Consider the following 27,262-nt stretch of genomic DNA (forward strand, 5'->3'; position numbering starts at 1 on the left):
CCCTACTCGGATGGTATCGCGCCGTCCCAACCTTCGCTCTCTCTCCCCCGCTACTCTCTCCTCTTCCATCCTATCATCTCTTCCCTCCGCTCAAACCTTCTCCCACCTATCTCCTGATTCTGCCTCCTCAACCCTCCTCTCCTCCCTCTCTGCATCCCTTGACTCTCTATGTCCCCTATCCTCCAGGCCGGCTCGGTCCTCCCCTCCCGCTCCGTGGCTCGATGACTCATTGCGAGCTCACAGAACAGGGCTCCGGGCAGCCGAGCGGAAATGAAGGAAAACTCGCCTCCCTGCGGACCTGGCATCCTTTCCCACTCCTCCTCTCTACATTTTCCTCCTCTGTCTCTGCTGCTAAAGCCACTTTCTACCACGCTAAATTCCAAGCATCTGCCTCTAACCCTAGGAAGCTCTTTGCCACCTTCTCCTCCCTCCTGAATCCTCCGCCCCCCCCCCCCTCCTCCCTCTCTGCAGATGACTTCGTCAACCATTTTGAAAAGAAGGTCGACGACATCCGATCCTCGTTTGCTAAGTCAAACGACACCGCTGGTTCTGCTCACACTGCCCTACCCTGTGCTCTGACCTCTTTCTCCCCTCTCTCTCCAGATGAAATCTCGCGTCTTGTGATGGCCGGCCTCCCAACAACCTGCCCGCTTGACCCTATCCCCTCCTCTCTTCTCCAGACCATTTCCGGAGACCTTCTCCCTTACCTCACCTCGCTCATCAACTCATCCCTGACCGCTGGCTACGTCCCTTCCGTCTTCAAGAGAGCGAGAGTTGCACCCCTTCTGAAAAAACCTACACTCGATCCCTCCGATGTCAACAATTACAGACCAGTATCCCTTCTTTCTTTTCTCTCCAAAACTCTTGAACGTGCCGTCCTTGGCCAGCTCTCCCGCTATCTCTCTCTGAATGACCTTCTTGATCCAAATCAGTCAGGTTTCAAGACTAGTCATTCAACTGAGACTGCTCTCCTCTGTATCACGGAGGCGCTCCGCACTGCTAAAGCTAACTCTCTCTCCTCTGCTCTCATCCTTCTAGATCTGTCGGCTGCCTTCGATACTGTGAACCATCAGATCCTCCTCTCCACCCTCTCCGAGTTGGGCATCTCCGGCGCGGCCCACGCTTGGATTGCGTCCTACCTGACAGGTCGCTCCTACCAGGTGGCGTGGCGAGAATCTGTCTCCTCACCACGCGCTCTCACCACTGGTGTCCCCCAGGGCTCTGTTCTTGGCCCTCTCCTATTCTCGCTATACACCAAGTCACTTGGCTCTGTCATAACCTCACATGGTCTCTCTTATCATTGCTATGCAGACGACACACAATTAATCTTCTCCTTTCCCCCTTCTGATGACCAGGTGGCGAATCGCATCTCTGCATGTCTGGCAGACATATCAGTGTGGATGACGGATCACCACCTCAAGCTGAACCTCGGCAAGACGGAGCTGCTCTTCCTCCCGGGAAGGACTGCCCGTTCCATGATCTCGCCATCACGGTTGACAACTCCATTGTGTCCTCCTCCCAGAGCGCCAAGAACCTTGGCGTGATCCTGGACAACACCCTGTCGTTCTCAACCAACATCAAGGCGGTGGCCCGTTCCTGTAGGTTCATGCTCTACAACATCTGCAGAGTACGACCCTGCCTCACACAGGAAGCGGCGCAGGTCCTAATCCAGGCACTTGTCATCTCCCGTCTGGATTACTGCAACTCGCTGTTGGCTGGGCTCCCTGCCTGTGCCATTAAACCCCTTCAACTCATCCAGAACGCCGCAGCCCATCTGGTGTTCAACCTTCCCAAGTTCTCTCACGTCACCCCGCCGCTCCTCCGTTCTCTCCACTGGCTTCCAGTTGAAGCTCGCATCCGCTACAAGACCATGGTGCTTGCCTACGGAGCTGTGAGGGGAACGGCACCTCAGTACCTCCAGGCTCTGATCAGGCCCTACACCCAAACAAGGGCACTGCGTTCATCCACCTCTGGCCTGCTCGCCTCCCTACCACTGAGGAAGTACAGCTCCCGCTCAGCCCAGTCAAAACTGTTCGCTGCCCTGGCCCCCCAATGGTGGAACAAACTCCCTCACGACGCCAGGACAGCGGAGTCAATCACCACCTTCCGGAGACACCTGAAACCCCACCTCTTTAAGGAATACCTAGGATAGGATAAGTAATCCCTCTCACCCCCCCCCCTAAGTTTTAGATGCACTATTGTTAAGTGACTGTCCCACTGGATGTCATAAGGTGAATGCACCAATTTGTAAGTCGCTCTGGATAAGAGCGTCTGCTAAATGACTTAAATGTAATGTAAATGTAAATGAGTTGCAATTGAGAACTACCACTAGCGCAATGACTGGAAGTCTGTCAGTTAGCAATGATTTGTGAAAACCTCCAACCTCATTCAACCTGAATGCAGACACAGCTCATTTGACTATTGGGAAGGGCAATTCCACAGAAATGGAATTATGTATATCCACAATTTTCCTTCCTCATGATGGCATCTATTTTGTGAAGTACACCAGTCCCTCCTGCAGAAAAGCACCCCCACAGCATGATGCCTCCACCCCCGTGTTTCACGGTTGGGATGGGTGTTCTTCAGCTTGCAAGCCTCCAAACATTACGATGGTCATTATGGCCAAACAGTTCTATTTTTGTTTCATCAATCCAGAGGAGATTTCTTCAAAAAGTATGATCTTTGTCCCCATGTGCAGTTGCAAACCGTACTCTGGCTTTTTTTATGGCGGTTTTGGAGCAGTGGCTTCTTCCTTGCTGAGCAGCCTTTCAGGTTATGTCGATATAGGACTCGTTTTACTGTGGATATAAATACTTTTGTACCCGTTTCCTCCAGCATCTTCACAAGGTCCTTTGCTGCTGTTCTGGGATTGATTTGCACTTTTCTCACCAAAGTACGTTCAACTCTAGAACACAGAACGTGTCTCCTTCCGAGCAGTATGACGGCTGCGTGGTCCCATGGCGTTTATACTTGCGTACTATTGTTTATACAGATGAACGTGGTACCTTTAGGCATTTGGAAATTGCTCCCAAGAATGAACCAGACTTGGAGGTCTACAATTTATTGGGGGTGATTTCCTTTGATTTTCCCATGATGTCAAGCAACGAGGCACTGAGTTTGAAGGTACACCTCCAATTGACTCAAATTATGTCAATTAGCCTATCAAAAGCCATGACATTTTCCAAGCTGTTTAAAAAGGTACAGTCAAATTAGTGTATGTAAACTTCTGACCCACTGGAATTGTGATAGTGAATTATAAGTTATAAGTAAAATAATCTGTCTAACAATTGTTGGAAAACTGACTTGTGTCATGCACAAAGTAGATGTTCTGACTTGCCAAAACTATAGTTTGTTAACAAGAAATTTGTGGAGTGGTTGAAAAAAAAAAGAGTTAATGACTCCAACCTAAGTGTATGTAAACTTCCAACTTCAACTGTAAATGTTTGTGACTCATATTGATGCCACATAGGCAAAGGTATTAATTTCTTTTTAGGGGCAGTTCTTTAAATATCTGTTCTGAATTAAGATTCAAAAGAGGTCTGGTTTGACATCGGTTTTGCACATCTGCGTTAAAATAGACATCGGCCGATACCAATGTTGGCATGTTTAGCTATTTTTTAATCAAAAAAGCATTTTCCCCATAAATGCCTTCTAGAACATGTGAACCTTCATGTGCCTTAATAAAAAAATTGTATTCCATCTGTAAATACGAATCAAATTGTTAAATTACGAGCCTAGTTGGTTTAGCCACGGAAAAAGACAGGAACCTTCCTGCTAACAATGATTGGCTGAGATAATGGATGGGCTGGACATGCCGAGATATGAGTTCAGATTGGTCTGCCACGTAGCACGCTTCTGTCTATAACACGAGCTGGTCAGTATGTGTCGATAATCCTTTCTAATTTGGCAGCTTTAAAAAAAAAAGATATCATGAAAAATGCACAAGTGGAGAATAGGAGAATATGATAGCTAAGGAGATGGAGAGAATTCAGGTGTTTGATTGCAAATGCAGAGGGTGTCGAAAAAAGAGAACACCTGTCTCCGGATTACATCTTCAAACTAAGGTCAACCATGGCATCCGTGACAGAGGGCGAAGCGTACATCCATGTATACAGGTGGAGTCTACCTAGATACATTCAGTTACTATACCATTCTAATTTTGTCAGAAAGTCGTTTTCATTGCAAGTTAACGCATAGTGTTAGCGAGCAAACCTAACGTTGGCTGGCTCGCTAGCTATTGTTACATGCATGATCTGTGCATTAATATTATCCGTATCTCAGAGCCACTTGCATTGCTAGTTATAGTCTAATGTTAGCTAGCTAGCTAACATTGAACCTACTTGGTTAGTTAGCTACCTGTAGATCCATGCAGGGTAGTAACGTTATGAGATGGGATTATGGTTAATTATTTAGCTAGATACATGTAATATATATATATATAAATAAAAATAATGCTTACAAGTTCTGTATCCTGGTCATGTGACAAATCAACTTTTATTTTATTTGATAAGAGTGTGTGTTTACTAGAGACGGTAATGTGAAGAATACCCTATCGCCCTCTGTGTGTCACAAGTACTCTTCAGCCCAACAGGAGACTATTCATCAGTACCACACTGCACCATGTAATCCCATTCTCACACAATCAGCTGCCTCTGCCAACACCAATGTTTCCATAAAAGGGACCAGATGTTCAATTCTACAAGCGTCAGAGCAGAAAAGAGACAAGACTATCCTTACTAGGGCTGTCCCAGACAAAAACAAGTCTTTCCTTTCGATCAAAAACACACAAAAAAAATAAAAAAGGTCCCTTTTTCAGGACACAGACTTTCAAAGATAATTAATAAGAATCCAAATAACTTCACAGAAATTCACTGTAAAGGGTTTAAACCCAGTTTCCCATGCTTGTTCAATGAACCATAAACAATTAATGAACATGCACCTGTGGAAAGGTCATTAAGACACTAACAGGTTACAGACGGTAGGCAATTAAGGTCACAGTTATGAAAACTTAGCACACTAAAGAGGCCTTTCTGACTCTGGAAAAACACAAAAAGAAAGATGCCCAGGGTTCCTGCTCATGTGCAAGAACATGCCTTCAGCATGCTGTAAGGAGGCATGAGGACTGCAGATGCAGCCAGGGCAATTACATTGCCTTAAGACAGAGCTACAGGGAGACAGGATGGACAGCTGATCGTCCTCGCAATGGCAGACCACGAGTAACACCTGCACAGGATCGGCACATCCGATCATCACACCTGCGGGACAGGTACAGGATGGCAACAACAACTGCTCGAGATACACCGGGAACGCACAATCCATCCATCAGTGCTCAGACTGTCCACAATAGGCTGAGAGAGGCTCGACTGAGGGCTCGTAGGCCTGTTGTAAGACAGGTCCTCACCAGACATCACCGGCAACAATGTCGCTTACGGGCAAACACACCGTCGCAGGACCAGACAGGACTTGAAAAAAGTGCTCTTCACTGACGAGTTGCGGTTGTGTTTCACCAGGGGTGATGGTCGGATTTGCGTTTATCGTCGAAGGAATGAGCGTTACACCGAGGCCTGTACTCTGGAGCGGGACCAATTTGGAGGAGAGTCCGTCATGGTCTGGGGCGGTGTGTCACAGCATCATCAGACTGAGCTTGTCGTCATTGCAGGCAATCAACACTGTGCATTACAGGGAAGACACCCTCCTCTCTCATGTGGTACCCTTCCTGCTGGCTCATCCTGACATGACCCTCCAGCATGACAATGCCACCAGCTATGCTGCTCGTTCTGTGCGCGATTTCCTGCAAGACAGGAATGTCAGTGTTCTGCCATGGCCAGCAAAGAGCCCGGATCTCAATCACATTGAGCACTTCTGGGACCTGTTGGATCGGAGGGTGAGGGCTAGGGCCATTCCCCCCCAGAAATGTCCAGGAACTTGCAGGTGCCTTGGTGGAAGAGTGTGGTAACATCTCACAACAAGAACAGGCAAATCTGGTGCAGTCTATGAGGAGGAGATGCACTGCAGTACTTAATGAAGCTGGTGGCCACAACAGATACTGACTGTTACTTTTGATCCCCCTTTGTTCAGGGACACATTATTCAATTTCTGTTAGTCACATGTCTGTGGAACTTGTTCAGTTTGTCTCAGTTGTTGAATTTTGTTAAGTTCATACAAATATCTACACATGTTAAGTTTGCTGAAAATAAACATTTGACAGTGAGGACCTTTCTTTATATGACACATCCTATGTGTTTTAATAAATATCAACTACATGTACTAAACTTGTCTGATGCTCAAACACGCTGTTTGGTTAAATAATTAAAAGACACACAAACGACTCAAGAGGGAGCCACAGATCAAGAAAGCCTAACCAGAACATCTTCCTCCAGCTGCTGCTGGCCTTCGCAGATTCTGCCTATGCTCCTGAAGTTGCCGGTAATAGGCTACACCAGCGGTCGGCAAACTTTTGCATCTGGAGTGCCAATTTATCTTACCATTTCTACCAATCTGTGTGCCAGTTATGATTTTCATAAGCACATTTCGTGTAACAGGCTGACTACACCGCTCGCACTTGCAAAATAAATGTAGAAATCTATATTATTCTATTATTGTGCGCCAACGAGCGTCTGCGTTGCCAAGGGCTAAATAGAAGTCAGTTCTATTTGTGACGCAGATCGCGCTGCAAGTCCTGCCTCTCCCATCTCCTCGTTGGTTTATAGAAGCAGACCCCACGTGCCATCTCCTCATTGGTTATACCCACGTGGGTGAGTGAAAAACAAACAAGGTTGGTGGCAGTAATGTACCTAATATATGAAAGTTTCCAATCGCAATATAAAGTCAAGAGAACAAAAAGCCTGGAAGAAGGAGAGAAGACCAGAAATGAGTCGGTTGACCGTTTTATGTGTGGAATAATTGGCGTAGAGGACCTTGTGCATTTCAGGTATAATAACTCAATGTTTATATTTACATTTACATTTAAGTCATTTAGCAGACGCTCTTACCCAGAGCGACTTACAAATCCCAGGACAAATTAGCTAGCAACAGAAAGCTAGCTAAATAGGACAAATTAGCAAGTGCAAGCTAGCTAGCTAAATACCCATAAATGTGTAATGCTTTTCAACCTGTCCCCAAATTAATATAATTGGTTCAGAGTTAGTTTTGATATTTTAACCTGCGTGTCGTGATAGCGTTTGGTGTGGGGGGACAAAATACACTTATGCACGATGGAGCACGCACGCAACAGGTTTGGGTTCCGTGTAACAGTTTCAATTATAATAGTATTTGTATCTCAAAATCATTGTCAATATCTAAAATAAGTAAATTATTGCCAACTATATAAAAATTGCCTACATAAAGCAAACAAATAAGAACATTGCATACTTGAAACGTATCAACTGGGTCAGCACGAAACTCATGCTTGCAAACTTGCATAACTAATTCCCGCATCAGTGGCACAACCCTAGGCTATTTGTACAAGGGATAAGAAGTGGATCAGAGCATTACATTTTTCCCTTTACTACAGAGTGGTTATCGAAAGGCAGAGCTGGAAATATTTTTCTCATACTTTGAGGAACTATTATCATTCTCAATTGATTTTGAAAGCAGACTTAGTTTACCTTGCAGTTTGAGGTGAAGAAAAACTGAGAAGCTCCTCAGCTCATTAGTGCTGGTGAGATAAGACAAATCAGAAATACTAAATCAGACATCCCGAAAAGGGAACATTTATAGGCCTAATTTGACACAGTGCTTTGCCTGTTTGATGGTTTGGTCGCAGGGCATAGCAGGATTTCTTATAAGCTTCCGGGTTAGAGTCCCACACCTTGAAAGTGACAGCTCCACCCTTTAGCGCAGTGCGAATGTTGCCTGTAATCCATGGTTTCTGGTTGGGATATGTACGTATAGTCAGTGTGGGGACAACGTCCTCGATGCACTTATTGATAAAGCCAGTGAATGATGTGGTGTACTCCTCAAAGCCATGTTACAGAACATCTTATAGTCTGTGATAGCAAAACAGTCCTGTAGTTTAGCATCTGCTTCATCTGACCACTTTTTTTAATAGACCGAGTCACTGGTGATTCCTGCTTTAATTTTTGCTTGTAAGCAGGAATCAAGAGGATAGAATTGTGGTCGGATTTACCAAATGGATGACGAGGGAGAGCTTCGTACAACACATCTCTGTGTGTGGAGTACGGGTGATCTAGAATTTTTTCCCCCTCTGGTTGCACATTTAACATGTTGATATAAATTAGAACTGATTTAAGTTTCCCTGCATTAAAGTCTCCGGTCACTAGGAACGCGACTCTGGGTGAGTGGTTTCCTGTTTGCTTATTTCCTTATACAGCTGACTGAGTGTGTTCTTAGTGCCAGCATCTGTCTGTGGTGGTAAATAAACAGCCACAGAAAGTATAGCTGAAAACTCTAGGCAAGTAGTGTGGCCGGCAATTTATCACAAGATACTCTACTTCAGGCAGGCAAAATCACAAGACTTCCTTAGATTTCGTGCACCAGCTGTTTACAAATATGCACAGACCGCCTCCCCTCGTCTTACTGGTGTGCTTGTCTATCTTGTTGGTGCAGCGTATATCCCACTAGCTGAATATCCATGTCATCATTGAGCCACGATTCCTTGAAACATAAGATTTTACAGTTGATGTCCCGTTGGTAGGATATTCGTGATCGTACCTCATCTAATTTATTGTCCAATGATTGCACGTTGGCGATTAAATGCCGGTAACGGCAGCTTTCCCACTCGCCTTCTGCGGATCCTCGAGAGGCATCCCGCTCTGTGTCCTCGGTACCTGAGTCTCTTCCTCGTACAAATAACTGATGTTGTCCTTGTTGGGAGTTCGGAGAATGTCCTGCGTGTCCTGCTTGTTGATGAAAAAAATATTAGTCTAATCCGAGGTGAGTGATCGCTGTCCTGATAACCAGAAGCTATTTTTTGCCGTAAGATACAGTTGCAGAAACATGACGTACCAAATAAGTTACAAATACAGCTAAAAAACTAACAGATAATAGCACAATTGGTTGGGGCCTGTAAAACTTCTGCCATTTCTTCCGGCGCCATTTTAGGCATGAAGTGGTTTAACTTCTTGGTGACTGGAGGGCAGTATTGAGTAGCTTGGATGAATAAGGTGCCCAGAGTAAACTGCCTGCTACTCAGCCATTAAAAGCTAGAATATGTATATAATAGTATATTTGGATAGAAAACACTCTGAAGTTTCTAAAACTGCTTGAATGAAGTCTGAGTATAACAGAACTCATATGGCAGGCGAAAACCTGAAAAAAAAAATCCAACCAGGAAGTGGGAAATCTGAGGTTGGTCGTTTTTCAACTCATTCCCTATGTAAGATACAGTGGGATAATGGTCATGTTGCACTTCCTAAGGCTTCCACTAGATGTCAACACTCTTTAGAAATTTGTTTGAGGCTTCTACTGTAAAGGAGGGGCTCATAAGGGCTCTTTGAGTCAGGTGTCTGGCAGAGTGCCACGGGCTCGTGGTCACACGGCCATGAGAGAGTTAGCTCGCGTTCAATTGCTTTTCTACAGACAAAGGAATTGTCTGGTTGGAACATTATTAAAGATTTGTTAACAACATCCTAAAAATTGGTAACGAAACTTTGACATTTCGTCTGCTCCTAGTGAACGCGCTTCATGACTTTGGATTGGTTTACAAAACGTGTTAACAAAAGTAGCTATTTGGACATAAATGGACATTATCGAGCAACTCAACATTTATTGTGGAACTGGGATTCCTGGGAGGGCATTCTGATGATGATCAAAGGTAAGTGAATATTTATAATGCCATTTCTGACTAATTTTGACTACACAACATGGTGGATATTTCTTTGGCTGGTTTGGGCTCTGAGCGCCGTATTCAGATTATTGCATGGTGTGCTTTTTCCGTAAAGTTTTTTTTAAATCTGACACAGCGGTTGCATTGAGAAGCTTATCTAAAGTTCCATGTATAATAGTTGTATCTTTTATCAATGTTTATGATGAGTATTTCTGTGAATTGATGTGGCTCTCTACAAAATCACTGCATGTTTTGGAACTACTGAACATAACACGCCAACGTAAAATGAGATTTTTGGATATAAATATGAACTTTATCGAACAAAACACACATGTATTGTGTAACATGAAGTCCTATGAGTGTCATCTGATGAATATCAAATGTGAGTGATTAATTTCATCTATATTTCTGCTCCTCTCTTTGGCTGGAAAAATGGCTGTGTTTTTCTGACTTGGTGGTGACCTAACAATTGTTTGTGGGGCTTTCGCTGTAAAGCCTTTTTGTAATCAGACACTGTGGCTGGTTTAATGAGAATTTTAGCTTTAAAATGGTGTAAAATACTTGTATGCTTGAGGAATTTTAATTATGAGATTTTTGTTGTGCCACTGCACATTGGCTAACTGGGCTATCTGCATTGTGCCCCGCCACCCACCAACCCCTCTTTTACACTACTGCTACTCTGTTCATCACATATACAGTCACTTTAATCATATCTACATGCACATACTACCTCAATCAGCCCGACTAACCAGTGCCTGTATGTAGCCGCTCTGTTATTTTTCACTTTTTATTTCTTTAAATAACTATTGTTCACCTAATAACTTTTTTGCACTGTTGTTTAGAGGCTGCAAGTAAGCATTTCACCGTAATACCAGTTGTATTCGGCACACGTTTCAAATAAACTTTGATTTCACTCGGAAAGTATTCAGACTCCTTGACTTTTTGTTACGTTACAGCCTTATTCTATAATTGATTAAACAATTTGTTTTTTTATCTCAATCTACACACAATCAAAAAATGATGAAGCAAAACACAGGTTTAGAAATGTTGGCAAAAGTATTACAAATAAAAAAACAAATATTACATTTACATAAGAATTCAGACCCTTTACCCAGTACTTTGTTGAAGCACCTTTGGCAGCGATTACAGCATTGAGTCATCTTGGGTATAACACTACAAACTTGGCACACCTGTATTTGGGGAGTTCCTCCCATTCTTCTCTGCAGATCCTTTCAAGCTCTGTCAGGTTGGATTGGGAGTGTTGCACAGCTATATTCAGGTCTCTCCAGAGATGTTCGATCAGGTTCAAGTCCGGGCTCTGGCTGGGCTACTCAAGGACATTCAGAGACTTGTCCCGAAGATACTTCTGTGTTGTCTTGGCTGTGTGCTTAAGGTCATTGTCCTGTTAGAAGGTGAACCTTCGCCCCCGTCTGAGGTCCTGAGTGCTCTGGAGCAGGTTTTCATCAATGATCTCTGTACTTTGCGCCATTCATCTTTGCCTCGATGTTGACTAGTCTCCCAGTCCCTGCTGCAGAAAAACCTCCCCACAGCAGGCTGCCACCGCTATTCTTCATGGTACCAGGTTCTCCAGACGTGACGCATTCAGGCCAAAGAATTCAATTTTGAGAATCTTATTTATGTTTCTCACAATCTTTAGGTGCCTTTTGGCAAACTCCAAGTTGGCTTTTATGACTCTTTTACTGAGGGGCTTCCATCTGGCCCCTCTACCATAAATGCCTGATTGGTGGAATGCTGCAGAGATGGTTGTCCTTCTGTAAGGTTCTCCCAACTCCACATAGGAACTCTGGAGCTCTGTCAGAGTGACCATCTCCCTAACCAAGGCCCTTCTCCCCCAATTGCTCTGTTTGGCCGGGCGGCCAGCTCTAGGAAGAGTATTGGTTGTTCCTAACATATTCCATTTAAGGATGAGGGGGGCCACTGTGTTTTTGGGGTCCTTCAATGCTGCAGAAATATTTTGGTACCCTTCCCCAGATCTGTGGCTCGAAACAATCTATGGACAATTCCTTCAACCTCATGACTTAGTTTTTTATATGACATGCACTGTCAACAATGGGAACTGATAGACAGGCGTGTGCCTTTCCAAATCACGCCCAATCAATTGAATTTACCACAAGTGAACTCAAATCAAGTTGAAGAAACAGCTCACGGATGATCAATGGAAACAGGATGCAGATTGCTGAGGAATTGTTTTTTCATTTAATCCATTTTAGAATAAGGCTGGAACATAACAAAATGGGGAAAAGGTCAAGGGGACTAAATACATTCCGATGGCACTGTATATCATGTTATCCCTTTGGAGCGCATGCCTAAGCGTTTTAGAGTTGTTGAACGGGGATTACGAGCGTTTTGATTAACTGTAATATTATAAAAATTGTTATTTTTGGGCATGCCTCAAAGTTCAGCAATCGAAACATCTAGGGCCTCCTGTACATTGACAGATTGTGTTCAATGAAAATGATACATGATTTACGCAACATTATCTGTAAGTGACTTGATGCCTATTGTGCCAAAGTAATTACTTGTAGAACAGGAGTGACGGGTTTATTTAAGCAGGCAAGTCAGTTAAGAGCAAATTCTTTACAATGACGGCCTACCCCGGGCCAACCCTAACGACGCTAGGCAAATAGTGTGCCACCCTATCGGACTCCCAATCACGGCTGGTTGTGATACAGCCTGGAATCGAACCAAGGTCTGTAGTGACGCCTCTAGCACTGAGATAGAGGCGTCACCTTAGACCGCTGCGTCAGTGTTTGACAAGTGTGTTGATAGAACGACAATAATAGTTAAGCGACGAAAAATAGCACTTGCCATAATTGTCTAAGAAAAGTGAGAGGAAACCGCAACTTAATTAGGTCTATAATCAATGGCCTAACTTAAATGTGCCTGGCTTTATAAATCATCCACATATACAGTACCAGTCAGAAGTTTGTGAATAATAGTGAAGACATCAAAACTATGAAATAAAACATTTGGAATCATGTAGTAAGCAACAACAAAAAAAGGTGTTAAATCAAAATAGATTTTAGAATCTTCTAAGTAGCCACCCTTTGCCTTGACAGCTTTGCACACTCTTGGCATTCTCTCAACCATGAGTAATGCTTTTCCAACAGTCTTGAAGGAGTTCCCACATATGCTGAGCACTTGTTAGCTGCTTTTCCTTCACTCTGCAGTCCAAATCATCCCAAATGGGTTGAGGTCAGGTGATTGTGGAGGCCAGATCATGATGCAGCACTCCATCACTCTCCTTGGTCAAATACTGCTTACACAAAATGGAGGTGTGTTTTGAGACATCGTCCTGTTGAAAAACAAATGATAATAGCACTAAGCGCAAACCAGATGGAATATCGCTGCAGAATGCTGTGGTAGCCATGCTGGTTAAGTGCCTTGAACTCTAAATAAATCAGACAGTGTCACCAGCAAAGCACCCCCACGCTTCATGGTGGGAACCACATGCGGAGATAATCCGTTCACCTACTCTGCGTCGCAAAGACACAGCAGTTAGGAACCAAAAATCTCACATTTGGACTCATCAGACCAAAGGACAGATATCCACCAGTCTAATGTCCATTGCTCGTGTTTCTTGGCCCAAACACGCCTCTTCTTATTGGTGTCCTTTAGTAGTGGTTTATTTGCAGCAATTCGACCATGAAGGCCTGATTCACACAGTCTCCTCTGAACAGTTGATGTTGAGATGCGTCTGTTACTTGAAATCTGTGAAGCATTTATTTGGGCTGCAATTTCTGAGGCTGGTAACTCTAATGAACTTATCCTCTGCAGCAGAGGTAACTCTGTCTTCCTTTCCTGTTGCGGTCCTCATGAGGTCACAAATTTGGCTGTAATATGTTCTATGCTGTAATAAAGGCTTTACACATGTTTTCTTTAAAACAGGCTCTCCGATATTATAATTTATTTAGTGTTGTTTACACTTAACAAATTGTCTGATTAAAAAAAATAACCCTCTTTCTCCTTAGTTATTATTACTGTTATGATCATCATAATAATAAGTAATGTCATTAGTAGGCTTGGCATAGCAGCCTTGTTTAACCACCATCTAGCCATAGGCCTAAGATTGCATCCTGTCTAATCAATACCATAACTTACTTAGGCCTGTATTTCAATATTTATATAGGCTTTGTATCAATCAACAATTAGTTCATGTCATCACACAGCATACGAGTCATTCATGACTTGAAATGCAATCAAGCATTTTATATTTAAAATAAGATAAATTGACCCTTGAATAATTAGCATAAATAATAAACTGCTCCATTTAGGCAATTGCATTCACAAATATACGCAACTATTTTTAGTGGCTGTAATAAATGTTTATCATTTATTTAGTGTTGTTTACACAGTTCCAACCGAAAATATACTGTAACTGTATACCGTCAGAATATAGTGTATACTGTCAGAAAATATACTGTAACTGTATACCGTCAGAATATAGTGTATACTGTCAGAAAATATACTGTAACTGTATACCGTCAGAATATAGTGTATACTGTCAGAAAATATACTGTGACTGTATACCGTCAGAATATAGTGTATACTGTCAGAAAATATACTGTAACTGTATACCGTCAGAATATACTGTATACCGTCAGAAAATATACTGTAACTGTATACCGTCAGAATATAGTGTATACCGTCAGAAAATATACTGTAACTGTATACCGTCAGAATATAGTGTATACCGTCAGAAAATATACTGTAACTGTATACCGTCAGAATATAGTGTATACTGTCAGAAAATATACTGTAACTGTATACCATCAGAATATAGTGTATACTGTCAGAAAATATACTGTGACTGTATACCGTCAGAATATAGTGTATACTGTCAGAAAATATACTGTAACTGTATACCGTCAGAATATAGTGTATACTGTCAGAAAATATACTGTGACTGTATACCGTCAGAATATAGTGTATACTGTCAGAAAATATACTGTGACTGTATACCGTCAGAATATACTGTATACTGTCAGAAAATATACTGTAACTGTATACCGTCAGAATATACTGTATACTGTCAGAAAATATACTGTAACTGTATTCCGTCAGAATATAGTGTATACTGTCAGAAAATATACTGTGACCAAACAGCACCTGTTTGGTACACATAATATGCATGCAGCGCTTTAGCCTTACCTTCTTTATCTTAATCTCCAGTATTTTTCCACAACTAGTCAAATTTTAGTCAAGTTTATCACGTCCTCTGCTTCCATTTAGCTGTCACGCATTACGGTGTTAAGAGTTTGTAAGAACCAAATTATTGATGTAATTATGATATATGCTATAGGTCAGGCCATATTGATCATGTCAATGAGAAGCATACACGTTTTTCCTAAACAAATCAGGAATTTTGATAACAGAACTTTTCAGTCAGAAATGGCTGTGATTATGTTGCCGCTTCAGCAACACGGAATGCCAACGTGACTGCCAACTATGTTGGACAGCCTGTTACACACAACTACTATAACAATAGCTAGGTTTCCCTCCAATTGGTGACAGATTTCCGTGCAAATATTCTAACATCGGCATAAAAAAAATATGCGCATTTCCCCCACCAGATATGCGTTCCCATGAACTTGACTTGTTGCAGTTAAGTCTGTGCATAAATATGTAGTGCACATAAAAATATATATTGCCGTTAAACTCCCATGTAACGGTAAAAAAAAAAAAAAAAAAATGTTTACATGTGTTTCAATCACATTTTCAACTCCACTGGTGGTTTTCTCACCACCAAAAATGTGTTATATAGCGAGCGTGCCCACTGATATCGGTATGTACGCTCAAGCAAACAGCTCACAGATACAGTTCGGTTGTAAGTCTACATACACGATGAGATTCATGGACAAAAGATAGAGATTGTCAAACGGCAGCCATTCATAGATGATCGTGTCACCCGAATGAGAACCTCGATATTTATTGGAAAGGAGCATCAAGCTCATCACCTTGCACTTTCACCACCCTATGACCTTCATAATTTATTTAATCTGTACCCTAATAAACTGCATGCTTTCCCAACGAGTCGTAGTGGGAGGGTCTTACATGTCATCGTGTGACTCCAAGTTTACTTCGATATGGTTATTATATCAATATTTGCACATAAAAGCGTTTCCAGACATTTCTCGCATTACTTTACCGACACAAAAAGATCTGCTTGCCTAGCGGTTTTTGTTTTGTCGACATGTGGAAAGTTAACCGAGATATTTTCTCTTTCCATCAGGCCACCAATTATTTTTTTTTATCCAAGGTACTTCACACGCATAAAAAGTGTTGATGGAATCCTGGTTACTGGCTGATATACACTGAGTGAACAAAACATTAGGAACACCTTCCTGAAACTGAGTTTCTCTCATTTTTGTGCTCAGAAAGAACAGCCTCAATTCGTTGGGGTACAAGGCGTCGAAAACGTTCCACAAGGATGCTGGCCCATGTTGACGCCAATGCCTTCCACAGTGGTGTCAAGTTGGCGGGATGTCCTTTGGGTGGTGGGAAACTGTTGAGCGTGAAATACCCAGCAGCGTTACAGTTCGACCCACTCAAACCAGTGCGCCTGGCACCTACTACCACACCTCGTGCATAGGCACTTAAATATTTTCTCTTGACCATTCACCCTCTGAATGGCACACATGCACAATCTATATCTCAGTTGTCTCAAGGCTTTAAAAAAAATCATTATCTAACCTGTCTCCTTCCCTTAATCTACGCTGATTGTAGTGGATTTAACAAGTGACATCAATAAGGGATCATAGTTTTCACCTGGATTCACCTGGTCAGTCTGGCATGGAAAGTCTGACATGTTTTAGACTGTAGTTAACCTATACTGTAACTGCTCCAGAGGGACTCTTAGCATGTGGGGGATGGGTAACAATGCACAGGGGTAACTCTAAACCAAACCTCCCCCACAACCCAATACATTCAGTCAAGCACAAACCCAGCTAGCCTAGCACTAATGCTAATTAGCTAGAATAACCCCAAGGGCCCGACTTCAAACAGACATTTTCATACAGTAGCCATATTACAAAGGTCTCAGATGACCTTGCTGCAGTGAGGATTCCTATTCCCAGCGGAGTCACACAGATAGGTCCTGAGAATAACATGACGGAAGAGGATATTCAACTAGCGGGCAGATGAAAAGGCATAGGTATTGACATTTGTTAAGCTTAAAAGTCCTAATCTAGTCTCCTTTCCAGCGTTCATCTTTTGTTCTCCATTGTTCCTCTAGTGCTCCTTAAAGACATGCTCCAGTACTTTGGAGATTAAAAAAAAAAATGTTTTAAACCTCCTGCTTTGGGCTGTATTAGTCAATGTCTAGTTCATGTATGCATAATCTATGAGCAGAATTGCTGTTTTACCTCAAATCAGCCACGAAATCCCTAGTTTGAAGAGATTGCTTTCTTGAAGCTGTGCCAGGCCATTATCCCTACATTTCCCCCCAACGCGGGCCAGCCCTCTAGCATGTCCAGTTCTAGCCAATAAGTTTCAGCCCCTCGCATTTGAGTGACCGCTAGCAAAAGGCCTACCCAGCGTTCTCCAATGAGGTCGCAGGATGGGTGCAACAGCTCAAATGGACACAGCAGAGAGAGAGGGGGAAGGGGATGCACAACTGAATGCATTCAACCGAAATGTGTCTTCCGCATTTAACCCAATCAACGAGAGAGAGAGAAATGACGCGGTGCACATATGTGACATAGTATGCCATTTTCGGGGACCACGTATGGCTCGTGAGTGCTACTTTCAGAACTACTGGCTAAAAAGTATACAAAAGTACAGAAGATTCTCTTTAAGCAATAGGAGAGGCCGATGACATCACGAATCACCATCAGACCAACTCCTTTAATTTCCTACTCCCCGAAGTTTGTAGTCTAATAAAAACTAAAATAAAAACCTGTTGAAAACATATTTTTTTTACCCTTTAGTGGGAGTACATTACTGTTTGTATACTTGTATATCGCTTTTCAACAGTAGTAGTTCAAAAATTGCTGGAGGACATCTTTAAGCTTAGGGGGGAGGGGTTAGTAAACTGCCATCCACAACACCTACGAAATAAAATAATTGGTTAACTGTATACTGCCTAATATGAAAGGAATTCCTGAGCCATTTAACCCAATTGGATACCAGGGTCACTCACTACCCGCTTTACTGAGGGAATGATGCATTCTTGCATGATAGAGAACATCTCAATCAACCTCAAAAAGCCTCCCACTGCTGAACCAATAAACAACCCTCACTCAGCCAATGCCCTTACGCTAAACTGTCTTTTTATTTTATGTCAACTGATACCAAGTACTGTTCTAAAAATCAAAACTGCGATTGAGTGATTGCACACCAAACACCAAGGCCACTTAGACAAAACCTCCCATATAATATGCTTTATAACAACACATTCTACTAAGTCAGTGTAATTGAAGAGGTCCCAGAGGTTTAGAAAAGTGTTTCCCAAACCTGGTCCTGCCTGCCAACCGCCACCTCTCCCATCTTTTCACAGTTAACTCCCACACATATTGGCCCGTGCAAAATCCAAGGCGCGGGGCAGGGGGACTGCAAGACAACATCACTAAGCTGCTCCCATACATGAATTTCTGCTTGGGCCAGACAGGCCAAGCTGATGAGAGATGGGATTAGAGCCATGGGCTTTAGAGGAGTCATGGGGTGAGTCATAGGAGATGGCTGATAAACAGAGAGATAGGAGAGGGAAGGAACTGGCAAGAGGACAGAGGAGGAGCAGGCAGTAGGAGAGTTTACCATGGAGGGAAACTGCTCCCATGGAGGAGGAAGGAAACTAGTACTGAGGTGTGCAAGAGGTGTTCCATTTATGGGGCCAGGGGCAGAGATCCAACTTGGAGACTAGGAAAGTGCCAAGCTCAGACCTGATAGTCCCTTTCCCCCAGGAGTTATCAGGTCTGAGCTTTAAACTGTAGATAACATTATTATTTGTTTTACATACTATCCGTTATGGGATCAGTTCATGCCCAGCTGTTGAGGTTGACATGACTTATAGATCAGATAGCCCTAGAGCTGTGCTTTGGTGCCTAGTTCAGTCAGGCTGGCTGACCTTCAAAGAGGCCTTGAGTCTTGGACTGGACATGCTTGGCTGCTTTAAAACACTAAAACGCATGCAGAGCAGACAGAAGGCAAGGGGGGCCTGGACCGGCCACTAAGTTAGGGTTATCGCAGCACCCACATTCCTGTCCTGTGTGGACCCTTCCTGGACATCCTGTCCATTCTCTACCGTTTCTCAGTTTATGTTCAGGCCACTGGAGAAAATAAGAAAAACTGGGAAACTCAACAGGATACTTCCTGTAAAGACAGGGAAATAAATACTGGCCTAGATTTACACTATATATGAATGATGTAATGCAGAACGATCCAATTCGATTTTACAGCTGATATATTTGCAGCACTCTTGATTTTACACTCTTGTGCAGCCTAGTCATGGAGGCAGAGCTAATTTTACACCTGGGCTGACATAACTATTTGCAGATGTTGACATTGACGGTATACTGTGAAGTGCTAGAAGATATATTGTGATGTGCATGATTATTAATTTAAGCTTTAGAAATCAAAACTACGCAGTTTTATCAGTTAAGCGGCAACAATGTTGAAAATGAAGTCTAAAATCATTAACTAAGCATTACTTTCCCCATACTAAAATGATTTAACGAGAATGCGACTAATATCATAAATATGCACAGATATCGCACAGTCTGGAATGATTTAGTCATTAACAACGTAAAACGATTTATATTGGGTATTGCGATATTTGTAGTAGCACGATGATATGAGAGGAATGGGGAAAAAGAATGACGCACACGGAGATATTCAAATTCACTGGAACTCTGTAATTTACACATTGTTATAGCTAAATACATAACAATGATCTCCTTCCACTCAAGATAGTTTCATGGGGCACCCAGTGACGGTGAAGGAATTTGCACCAGAGCTATGTTAGGGTGTTAAGGGGAGTAAAATAAACATGGCTTTTAATGCGGAATTAGGTACACCAAATTATAGCACTGATTTGCAGCTCTTAACAAAGCCTGCCTAGCTAAATACTTTGGACAGTAGCGAGTTCATTAAATATCACCCTTACATAAATCCTCATTAAACTACATGAATGTATTAAATATTATGGCAAATCTCAACATTTTGAGTTATTGGCAATGTACTTATCTAGCTAGCTAGCTAATACTGGACTGAGTACATGATTTGTGCAACGTTAGCTTAGCTATATAGTACTTTTGCCAAACAGCTGATGCTTGTTGCGCCAGCTACTAAACGTCAGCTAGCTAACATTCTTCCAAGTCCCTGTATGCAATGATAGCCATGACAGTCAGCTAGCTAAATATACCATGCCATAATAAAAGTCGGTGACGAGGCAACCAGTGTGCACAGACAAAACTTAGCTTGCTAGCTACTAACTAACAACTGCTAGGTAGCGGTTACCCAACTCATCGGCGATGAAGTCGTTGCTTACCCGACTAAACCAGATACTTAGTTGAGTCTCTGACAACATGGCGAAGTAAAACCTCTGTGAATTGGGCTTAATATGAAACGGTTCCTCTTCACTTTTCAGTGGACAAAGTAGCCTCCGGGGCCAGCCAGTTAAAAAATACATGACGGTCAGGCACTCCGACTCGACACTCTCCGTGTCACCGGGCCAGCGGAATGGCTATGTTCCCAACGTAAAATAAACGATGTTGTCCAATCGGTTCATGAACAATTTGTAGCTAATTCAATCCCGTGTAAAGTCGATTTTCAGTCAAACGACATTCGTCCTGATCCTAGAAATCCATAAGCGATTGAGATCCAATCAGGCTAGCTAGCCAACACGGCTAACTTGACATAGAACTGTGGAGCTCCTCTGAAAACAAATCGCTTGCGCAGTCGGGACTTTAAGTTAAAAACAAAATGCAACCGTATGAGCGAATTTATTTTTGTTATAAAGGTATCCTTTCTTCACCTATCTGAATAAACATGTCTTATTTTTATTATCGATAATAATTTTATATTCGGTGTCTCTCGCTGTCGCCATCTTTATCAATTCTAGCTAGCTATCCTGGGTCCGATTCGCTATCCCATGCCTCTCTACCCACCTATGTGAAGCTAGCCACAATATTGGAATTTACGGCTCGCCTTCTAAATAAAAGTCCCTCACTGAAATTAATGCAAATGTTTAAAAATAGCGGAATCATGTCATATTTGGAATAAATCATGTTAAACAAGGTTAGAGATTTGATATATAAATTCAAAATACAATAATGAATTTTAAATTGATGGAAAAACATCATTATTATTATTTTTTTAATCTGTTGAAATTGCACCGTGGATGTATTACACTTCAGAATTGCATATGGGGAATATTTATTTCATTGTACAGCCTTACCTATAGATTATGGATTACTGAAATGGGGTATCAGTCTACTCAGTGACACCCACAGAACACAACTGTAAACTGTTTACACATATTGAAACTTTACAAAAATAAATGCAACAATTTCAATGATTTACTGAGTTACAGATCCTTTGAAGGAAATCTGTCAATTGAAGTAAATTAATTAAGGGCTAATCTATAGATTTGAAGTGACTGGGCAGGGACGCAGTCATGGGTGGGCATGGGATGGCTTAGGCACTTGGGAGCCAGGCTCACCCACTTGGGAGTCAGGCCCAGCCATTCAGAATGAGTTTTTCAACACAGAAGGGCTTTATTACAGACAGAAATACTCCTCAGTTTCATCAGCTGTCTGAGTGACTGGTGTCAGATGATCCCGCAGGTGAAGAAGCCAGATGTGGAGGTCCTGGGCTGGTGTGGTTACATGTGGTCTGCAGTTGTGAGGCCAGTTGGATGTACTGCCAAATTCTATAAAACAATGCTTACCATAAGAAATTAACATGAAATTCTCTGGCAACAGCTCTGGTGGACATTCCTGCAGTCAGCAAACCAATTGCATGCTCTCTCACTACTGGAGACATCTTAGAGTGGCCTTTTGTTGTCCACAGTAAAAGGTGCACCTGTGTAATGATCATGCTGTTTAATCAGCTTCTTGATATGCCACACCTGTCAGGTGGATGGATTATCTTGGCAAAGGAGAAATGCTCATTAACAGGAATGTAAACAAATTTGTGCACAAAATTTGAGAGAAAGAAGCTTTTTGTGTGTGTGGAGAATTTCTGGGCTCTTATTTCAGGTCATGAAACATGGGACCAATACTTTACACGTTGCGTTTATATGCTTGTTTAGTATATTAGCATCATAGCTCTTATTGTGGAACTTTGACTGTAGGAAATATGCTTCCCAGACAGCCTATTGCACTGTACAGCCTTACCTGTGGATTGTGGATAAATTAAATAGGGTATCAGTCTACTCAGTGACACACACAGAAAACAACTGAAGAGTTAAAACAAATAGTGTTGTAGCTCTTATTGCGGGACTCTGAAGCCACTGTACAGCCTTACGACACTAATATTTGTTCAAACTCTTCACACTTGTTCTGTGGGTGTCACAGTAGACTGATACCCAATTTTATTGATCCACAATCCATAAATTAGACTGTACAGTGCAATATGAATGCCCAATACACATAGTAGGTTGACTGGTAAGCTTAATGTGGCTCACTACAAAAACCTCTTAGCTACCTGGGATGCATCCTTGATGGAAGCTTAGGAGGTGTGAGCATGGCCACTAAAGTGCTAGGGAAGGTTAAAGCCAGGACTAATGTTTTGGCTAGAAAGTCCAATCTGCTTGATAAGGACTCCATGAGCGTGCTAGCCACTGCCCTCATTCAATGCCATTTTGACTACGCTAGTACTTCCTCGTTTGGGGGCTTATCGAAGCTTCTGAAGGGGAAGCTCCAGATTAGAAGTCGACCGATTAATCGGAATGGCCGATTAATTATGGCCAATTTCAAGTTTTCTTAACAATCGGAATTTTTGGACACCGATCATGGCCGATTACATTGCACTCCACGAGGAGACTGCATGGCAGGCTGACTACCTGTTATGCGACTGCAGCAAGGAGCCATGGTAAGGTGCTAGCTAGAATTAAACATCTTATAAAAAACAATCAATCTTAACATAATCACTAGTTAACTACACATCGTTGATGATATTACTAGTTTACCTAGCTTGTCCTGCGTTGCATATAATCGATGCGGTGCTTGTTAATGATTCAATGATAAATGATTGCCTACTTAGCCAAACGGGTCATTTAACAAGCTGTCACGAGACTTTCATCCAAATGATAATAACTAACACTTAAAGCTTTGACTAATTCCCGAGGCTTGTAAGACCCTGTGTTTAATAATAATTAGGCAAAGACTCAAATTATTCAAAAGGTCTAAGGTTTATTCACAAGAACGTTGTAAAGTCAAAATACAAAGAACATGTCATTTTATAATTCACTCCCTCTCTACTTACGCACATACATACACACGAACAGTAGGTGGGATGTATCCTTCCCCATAGTTCTCACCACTGTTTATCACTACCAAGCTGGCAGTTTAGAGGGACCTTGATGGGAGTCCCTTTCCTGCCGTAAATTTCTCAGCCAGGTCAGGTCATACACAGTTTAATTGTTCTCTGTATTTTCTTAGTGTCACACACACGTCTCTACCGAAACTTATTGGACTTACGTTTAGCACTTTAATTATTCATTATACATGTTACATAAACTAATAATTAAATAGTTACGTTTCAGGGTGGAATTCTTTAATCTTTAATTACTGTAAACATATTAAATTCCCTTATCACAAGCGCAGTCGCGAAAAAAGCACTGTCGTTGCACCAATGTGTACCTAACCATAAACATCAACAACTTTCTTAAAATCAATACACAAGTATATATTTTTAAACCTGCATATTTAGTCAACATTGCCTGCTAACATGAATGTATTTTAACTAGGGAAATTGTCACTTCTCTTGCGTTCTGTGCTATAGTCAGGGTATATGCAGCAGTTTGGGCCGCCTGGCTCATTGCTAACTAATTTGCCAGAATTTTACGTAATTATGACATAACATTGAAGGTTGTGCAATGTAACAGGAATATTTAGACTTATGGATGCCACCCATTAGATAAAATACAGAATGGTTCCGTATTTCACTGAAAGAATAAACTTTTTATTTTTGAAATTATAGTTTCCGGACTTGACCATATTTAAAAAATGTATTTTTTTTAACCTTTATTTAACTAGGCAAGCCAGTTAAGAACAAATTCTTAATTTCAATGATGGCCTAGGAACAGTGGGTTAACTGCCAGTTCAGGGGCAGAATGACAGATTTGTAACTTGTCAGCTCGGGGATATGGGTAGCCTAGTGGTTAGAGTGTTGGACTAGTAACCAGAAGGTTGCAAGTTCAAACCCCTGAGCTGACAAGGTACAAATCTGTTGTTCTGCCCCTGAACAGGCAGTTAACCCACTGTTCCTAGGCTGTCATTGAAAATAAGAATTTGTTCTTAACTGACTTGCCTAGTTAAATAAAGGTAATTAAAAAAACTTGCAACCTTTCAGTTACTAGTCCAACGCTCGAACCACTAGGCTAACCTACCGCCCCATATTAATGACCTAAGGATCGTATTTCTGTGTGTTATGTTATAATTAAGTCTGATTTGATATTTGATAGAGCAGTCTGAGCGGTGGTAGGCACCAGCAGGCTCGTAAGCATTCATCCAAACAGCACTTTCGGTTGCCAGCAGCTCTTCGCAATGCTTCAAGCATTGCGCTGTTTATGACTTCAAGCCTATCAACTCCCGAGATTAGGCTGGAGTAACCGATGTGAAATGGCTAGCTAGTTAGCGAGGTGCGCGCTAATAGAGTTTCAAAAGTCACTCACTCTGAGACTTGGAGTAGTTGTTCCCCTTGCAGTGGCTTTTGTGGAGCGATGGGCAATGATGCTTCGAGGGTGGCTGTTGTCGATGTGTTCCTGGTTCAAGCCCAGGTAGGGGCAAGGAGAGGGACGGAAGCTATACTATTACACTGGCAATACTATAGTGCCTATAAGAACATTCAATAGTCAAAGGTATATGAAATACAAATGGTATAGAGAGAAATAGTCCTATAATTCCTATAATAACCTCAACCTAAAACTTCTTACCTGTGTAACGGCGTTCGTCTGTTGAAAGACGAGCGGACCAAAATGCAGCGTGGTGGTTACTCATGTTCTTTAATGAAAATTTGAACGATACATGAAATAACTAAATATACAAAAACAACAAACGGAACGTGAAAACCTATACAGCCTACCTCGTGACAACAAACAGAGACAGGAACAATCACCCACAAACACACAGTGAAACCCAGGCTACCTAAATATGGTTCCCGGTCAGAGACAACGAGAATCACCTGACTCTGATTGAGAACCGCCTCAGGCAGCCATAGACTATGCTAGACAACCCTACTCAACCACGATCCCAATACCTACTAAACCCCAATACAAAATAAACCCATGTCACACCCTGGCCTGACCAAATAAATAATGAAAACACAAAATACTAAGACCAAGGCGTGACAGAACCCCCCCCCCAAGGTGCGGACATCCCGGCCGCACACCTAAACCCAAAGGGGTGGATCCGGTGGGAGTCAGTCCACGGTGGCGGCTCCGGCTCGGGACGTGGACCCCACTCCAACCAAGTCTTAGTCCCCCTGTAACGAGCCCTTTGATTGGCGACCCTCGCCGCCGACCTTGGCCTAATAACCCTCACCAAGGACCCCACTGGACTGAGGGGCAGCTCGGGACTGAGGGTAAGCTCGGGACTGAGGGGAAGCTCGGGACTGAGGTGGAAGCTCGGGACTGAGGTGGAAGCTCGGGACTGAGGTGGAAGCTCGGGACTGAGGGGAAGCTCCGGACTGAGGGGAAGCTCGGGACTGAGGGGAAGCTCGGCACTGAGGGGAAGCTCGGCACTGAGGGGAAGCTCGGCACTGAGAGGAAGCCCAGTACTGAGAGGAAGCCCAGTACTGAGAGGAAGCTCAGGCAGGTAGTTGGATCCGGCAGATCCTGGCTGACTGGTGGATCTAGAAGAGTCTGGCTGACTGGCAGATCTGGAAGAGTCTGGTTGACTGGCAGGTCTGGAAGAGTCTGGCAGATCTGGAAGAGTCTGGCTGACTGGCAGGTCTGGAAGAGTCTGGCTGACTGGCAGATCTGGAAGAGTCTGGCAGATCTGGAAGAGTCTGGCTGACTGGCAGATCTGGAAGAGTCTGGCAGATCTGGCTGTTCCATGTAGACTGACAGCTCTGGCTGCTCCATGCAGACTGGCATCCCTGGCTGCACAATGCAGACTGACATCCCTGGCTGCACCATGCAGACTGACATCCCTGACTGCACCATGCAGACTGACAGCCCTGGCTGCACCATGCAGACTGACAGCTTTGGCTGCTCCATGCAGACTGACAGCTCTGGCTGCTCCATGCAGACTGACAGCTCTGGCTGCTCCATGCAGACTGACAGCTCTGGCTGCTCCATGCAGGCTGGCAGCTCAGGCTGCTCCATGCAGGCTGGCAGCTCTGGCTGCGCTGAACAGGCAGGAGACTCCAGCAGCGCTGTAGAGGAGGAAGGCTCTGGCAGCGCTGAACATGCGGGAGACTCCGGCAGCGCAGGAGAGGAGGAAAGCTCTGGCTGCGCTGAACAGGCAGGAGACTCCAGCAGCGCTGTAGAGGAGGAAGGCTCTGGCAGCGCTGAACATGCAGGAGACTCCGGCAGCGCAGGAGAGGAGGAAAGCTCTTGCTGCGCTAAACAGGTGGGAGGCTCTGGCAGCGCTAAACAGGTGGGAGACTCCGACACCACTGGAGAGGAGAAAGGCTCTGGCTGCGCTGAACAGGCAAGGTGCACTGAAGGCCTGGTGCGTGGTGCTGGAACTGGTGGTACTGGACCGAGGACACGCACAGGAAGCCTGGTGCGGGGAGCTGCCACCGGAGGACTGGTGTGTGGAGGTGGCACTGGATAGACCGGACCGTGCAGGCGCACTGGAGCTCTTGAGCACCGAGCCTGCCCAACCTTACCTGGCTCGATGCCCACTCTAGCCCGGCCAATACGAAGAGCTGGTATGTACCGCACCGGGCTATGCACCCGTACTGGAGACACCGTGCGCTCCATAGCATAACACGGTGCCTGCCCGGTCTCTTTAGCCCCCGGTAAGCACAGGAAGTTTGCGCAGGTCTTCTACCTGGCGTAGCCATACTCCCTGTGAGCCCCCCCGATACATTTTTGGGGCCGACTCTCAGGCTTCCATCCGCGTCGCCGTGCTGCCTCTTCATACCAGCGCCTCTCCGCTTGCCACCGCCTCCAGTTCTTCTTTGGGGCGTCGATATTCACCAGGCTGTGCCCAGGGTCCTTTTCCGTTCAATATCTCCTCCCAAGTCCAGAAGTCCTGTGATCGCTGCTCCTCACGATAAACAGGGGGAGTTGGTTCAGGTCTGAACCCTGACTCTGCCACACTCTCCCTGAGCCTCCCCCCA

At 43.5% G+C, this 27,262-nt stretch overlaps 1 protein-coding gene across 1 annotated transcript in view; it reads right to left on the reverse strand.

Annotated features, from left to right (window-relative positions):
* The window catches only part of LOC124047651 (guanine nucleotide exchange factor subunit RIC1-like), a 69,120-nt gene extending 48,224 nt beyond the window's left edge, over window positions 1-20,896 (reverse strand). The window contains exon 1 of the mRNA XM_046367965.1: window positions 20,295-20,896. Coding sequence (XP_046223921.1) covers window positions 20,295-20,435 — 141 coding nt within the window. The 5' untranslated portion in view covers window positions 20,436-20,896. The remainder of the gene's footprint in view (window positions 1-20,294) is intronic.
* Window positions 20,897-27,262: the final 6,366 nt, after the last annotated feature.

Source organism: Oncorhynchus gorbuscha, linkage group LG11 (genome assembly GCF_021184085.1).
Source record: "Oncorhynchus gorbuscha isolate QuinsamMale2020 ecotype Even-year linkage group LG11, OgorEven_v1.0, whole genome shotgun sequence".
NCBI classification, from domain to species: domain Eukaryota; kingdom Metazoa; phylum Chordata; class Actinopteri; order Salmoniformes; family Salmonidae; genus Oncorhynchus; species Oncorhynchus gorbuscha.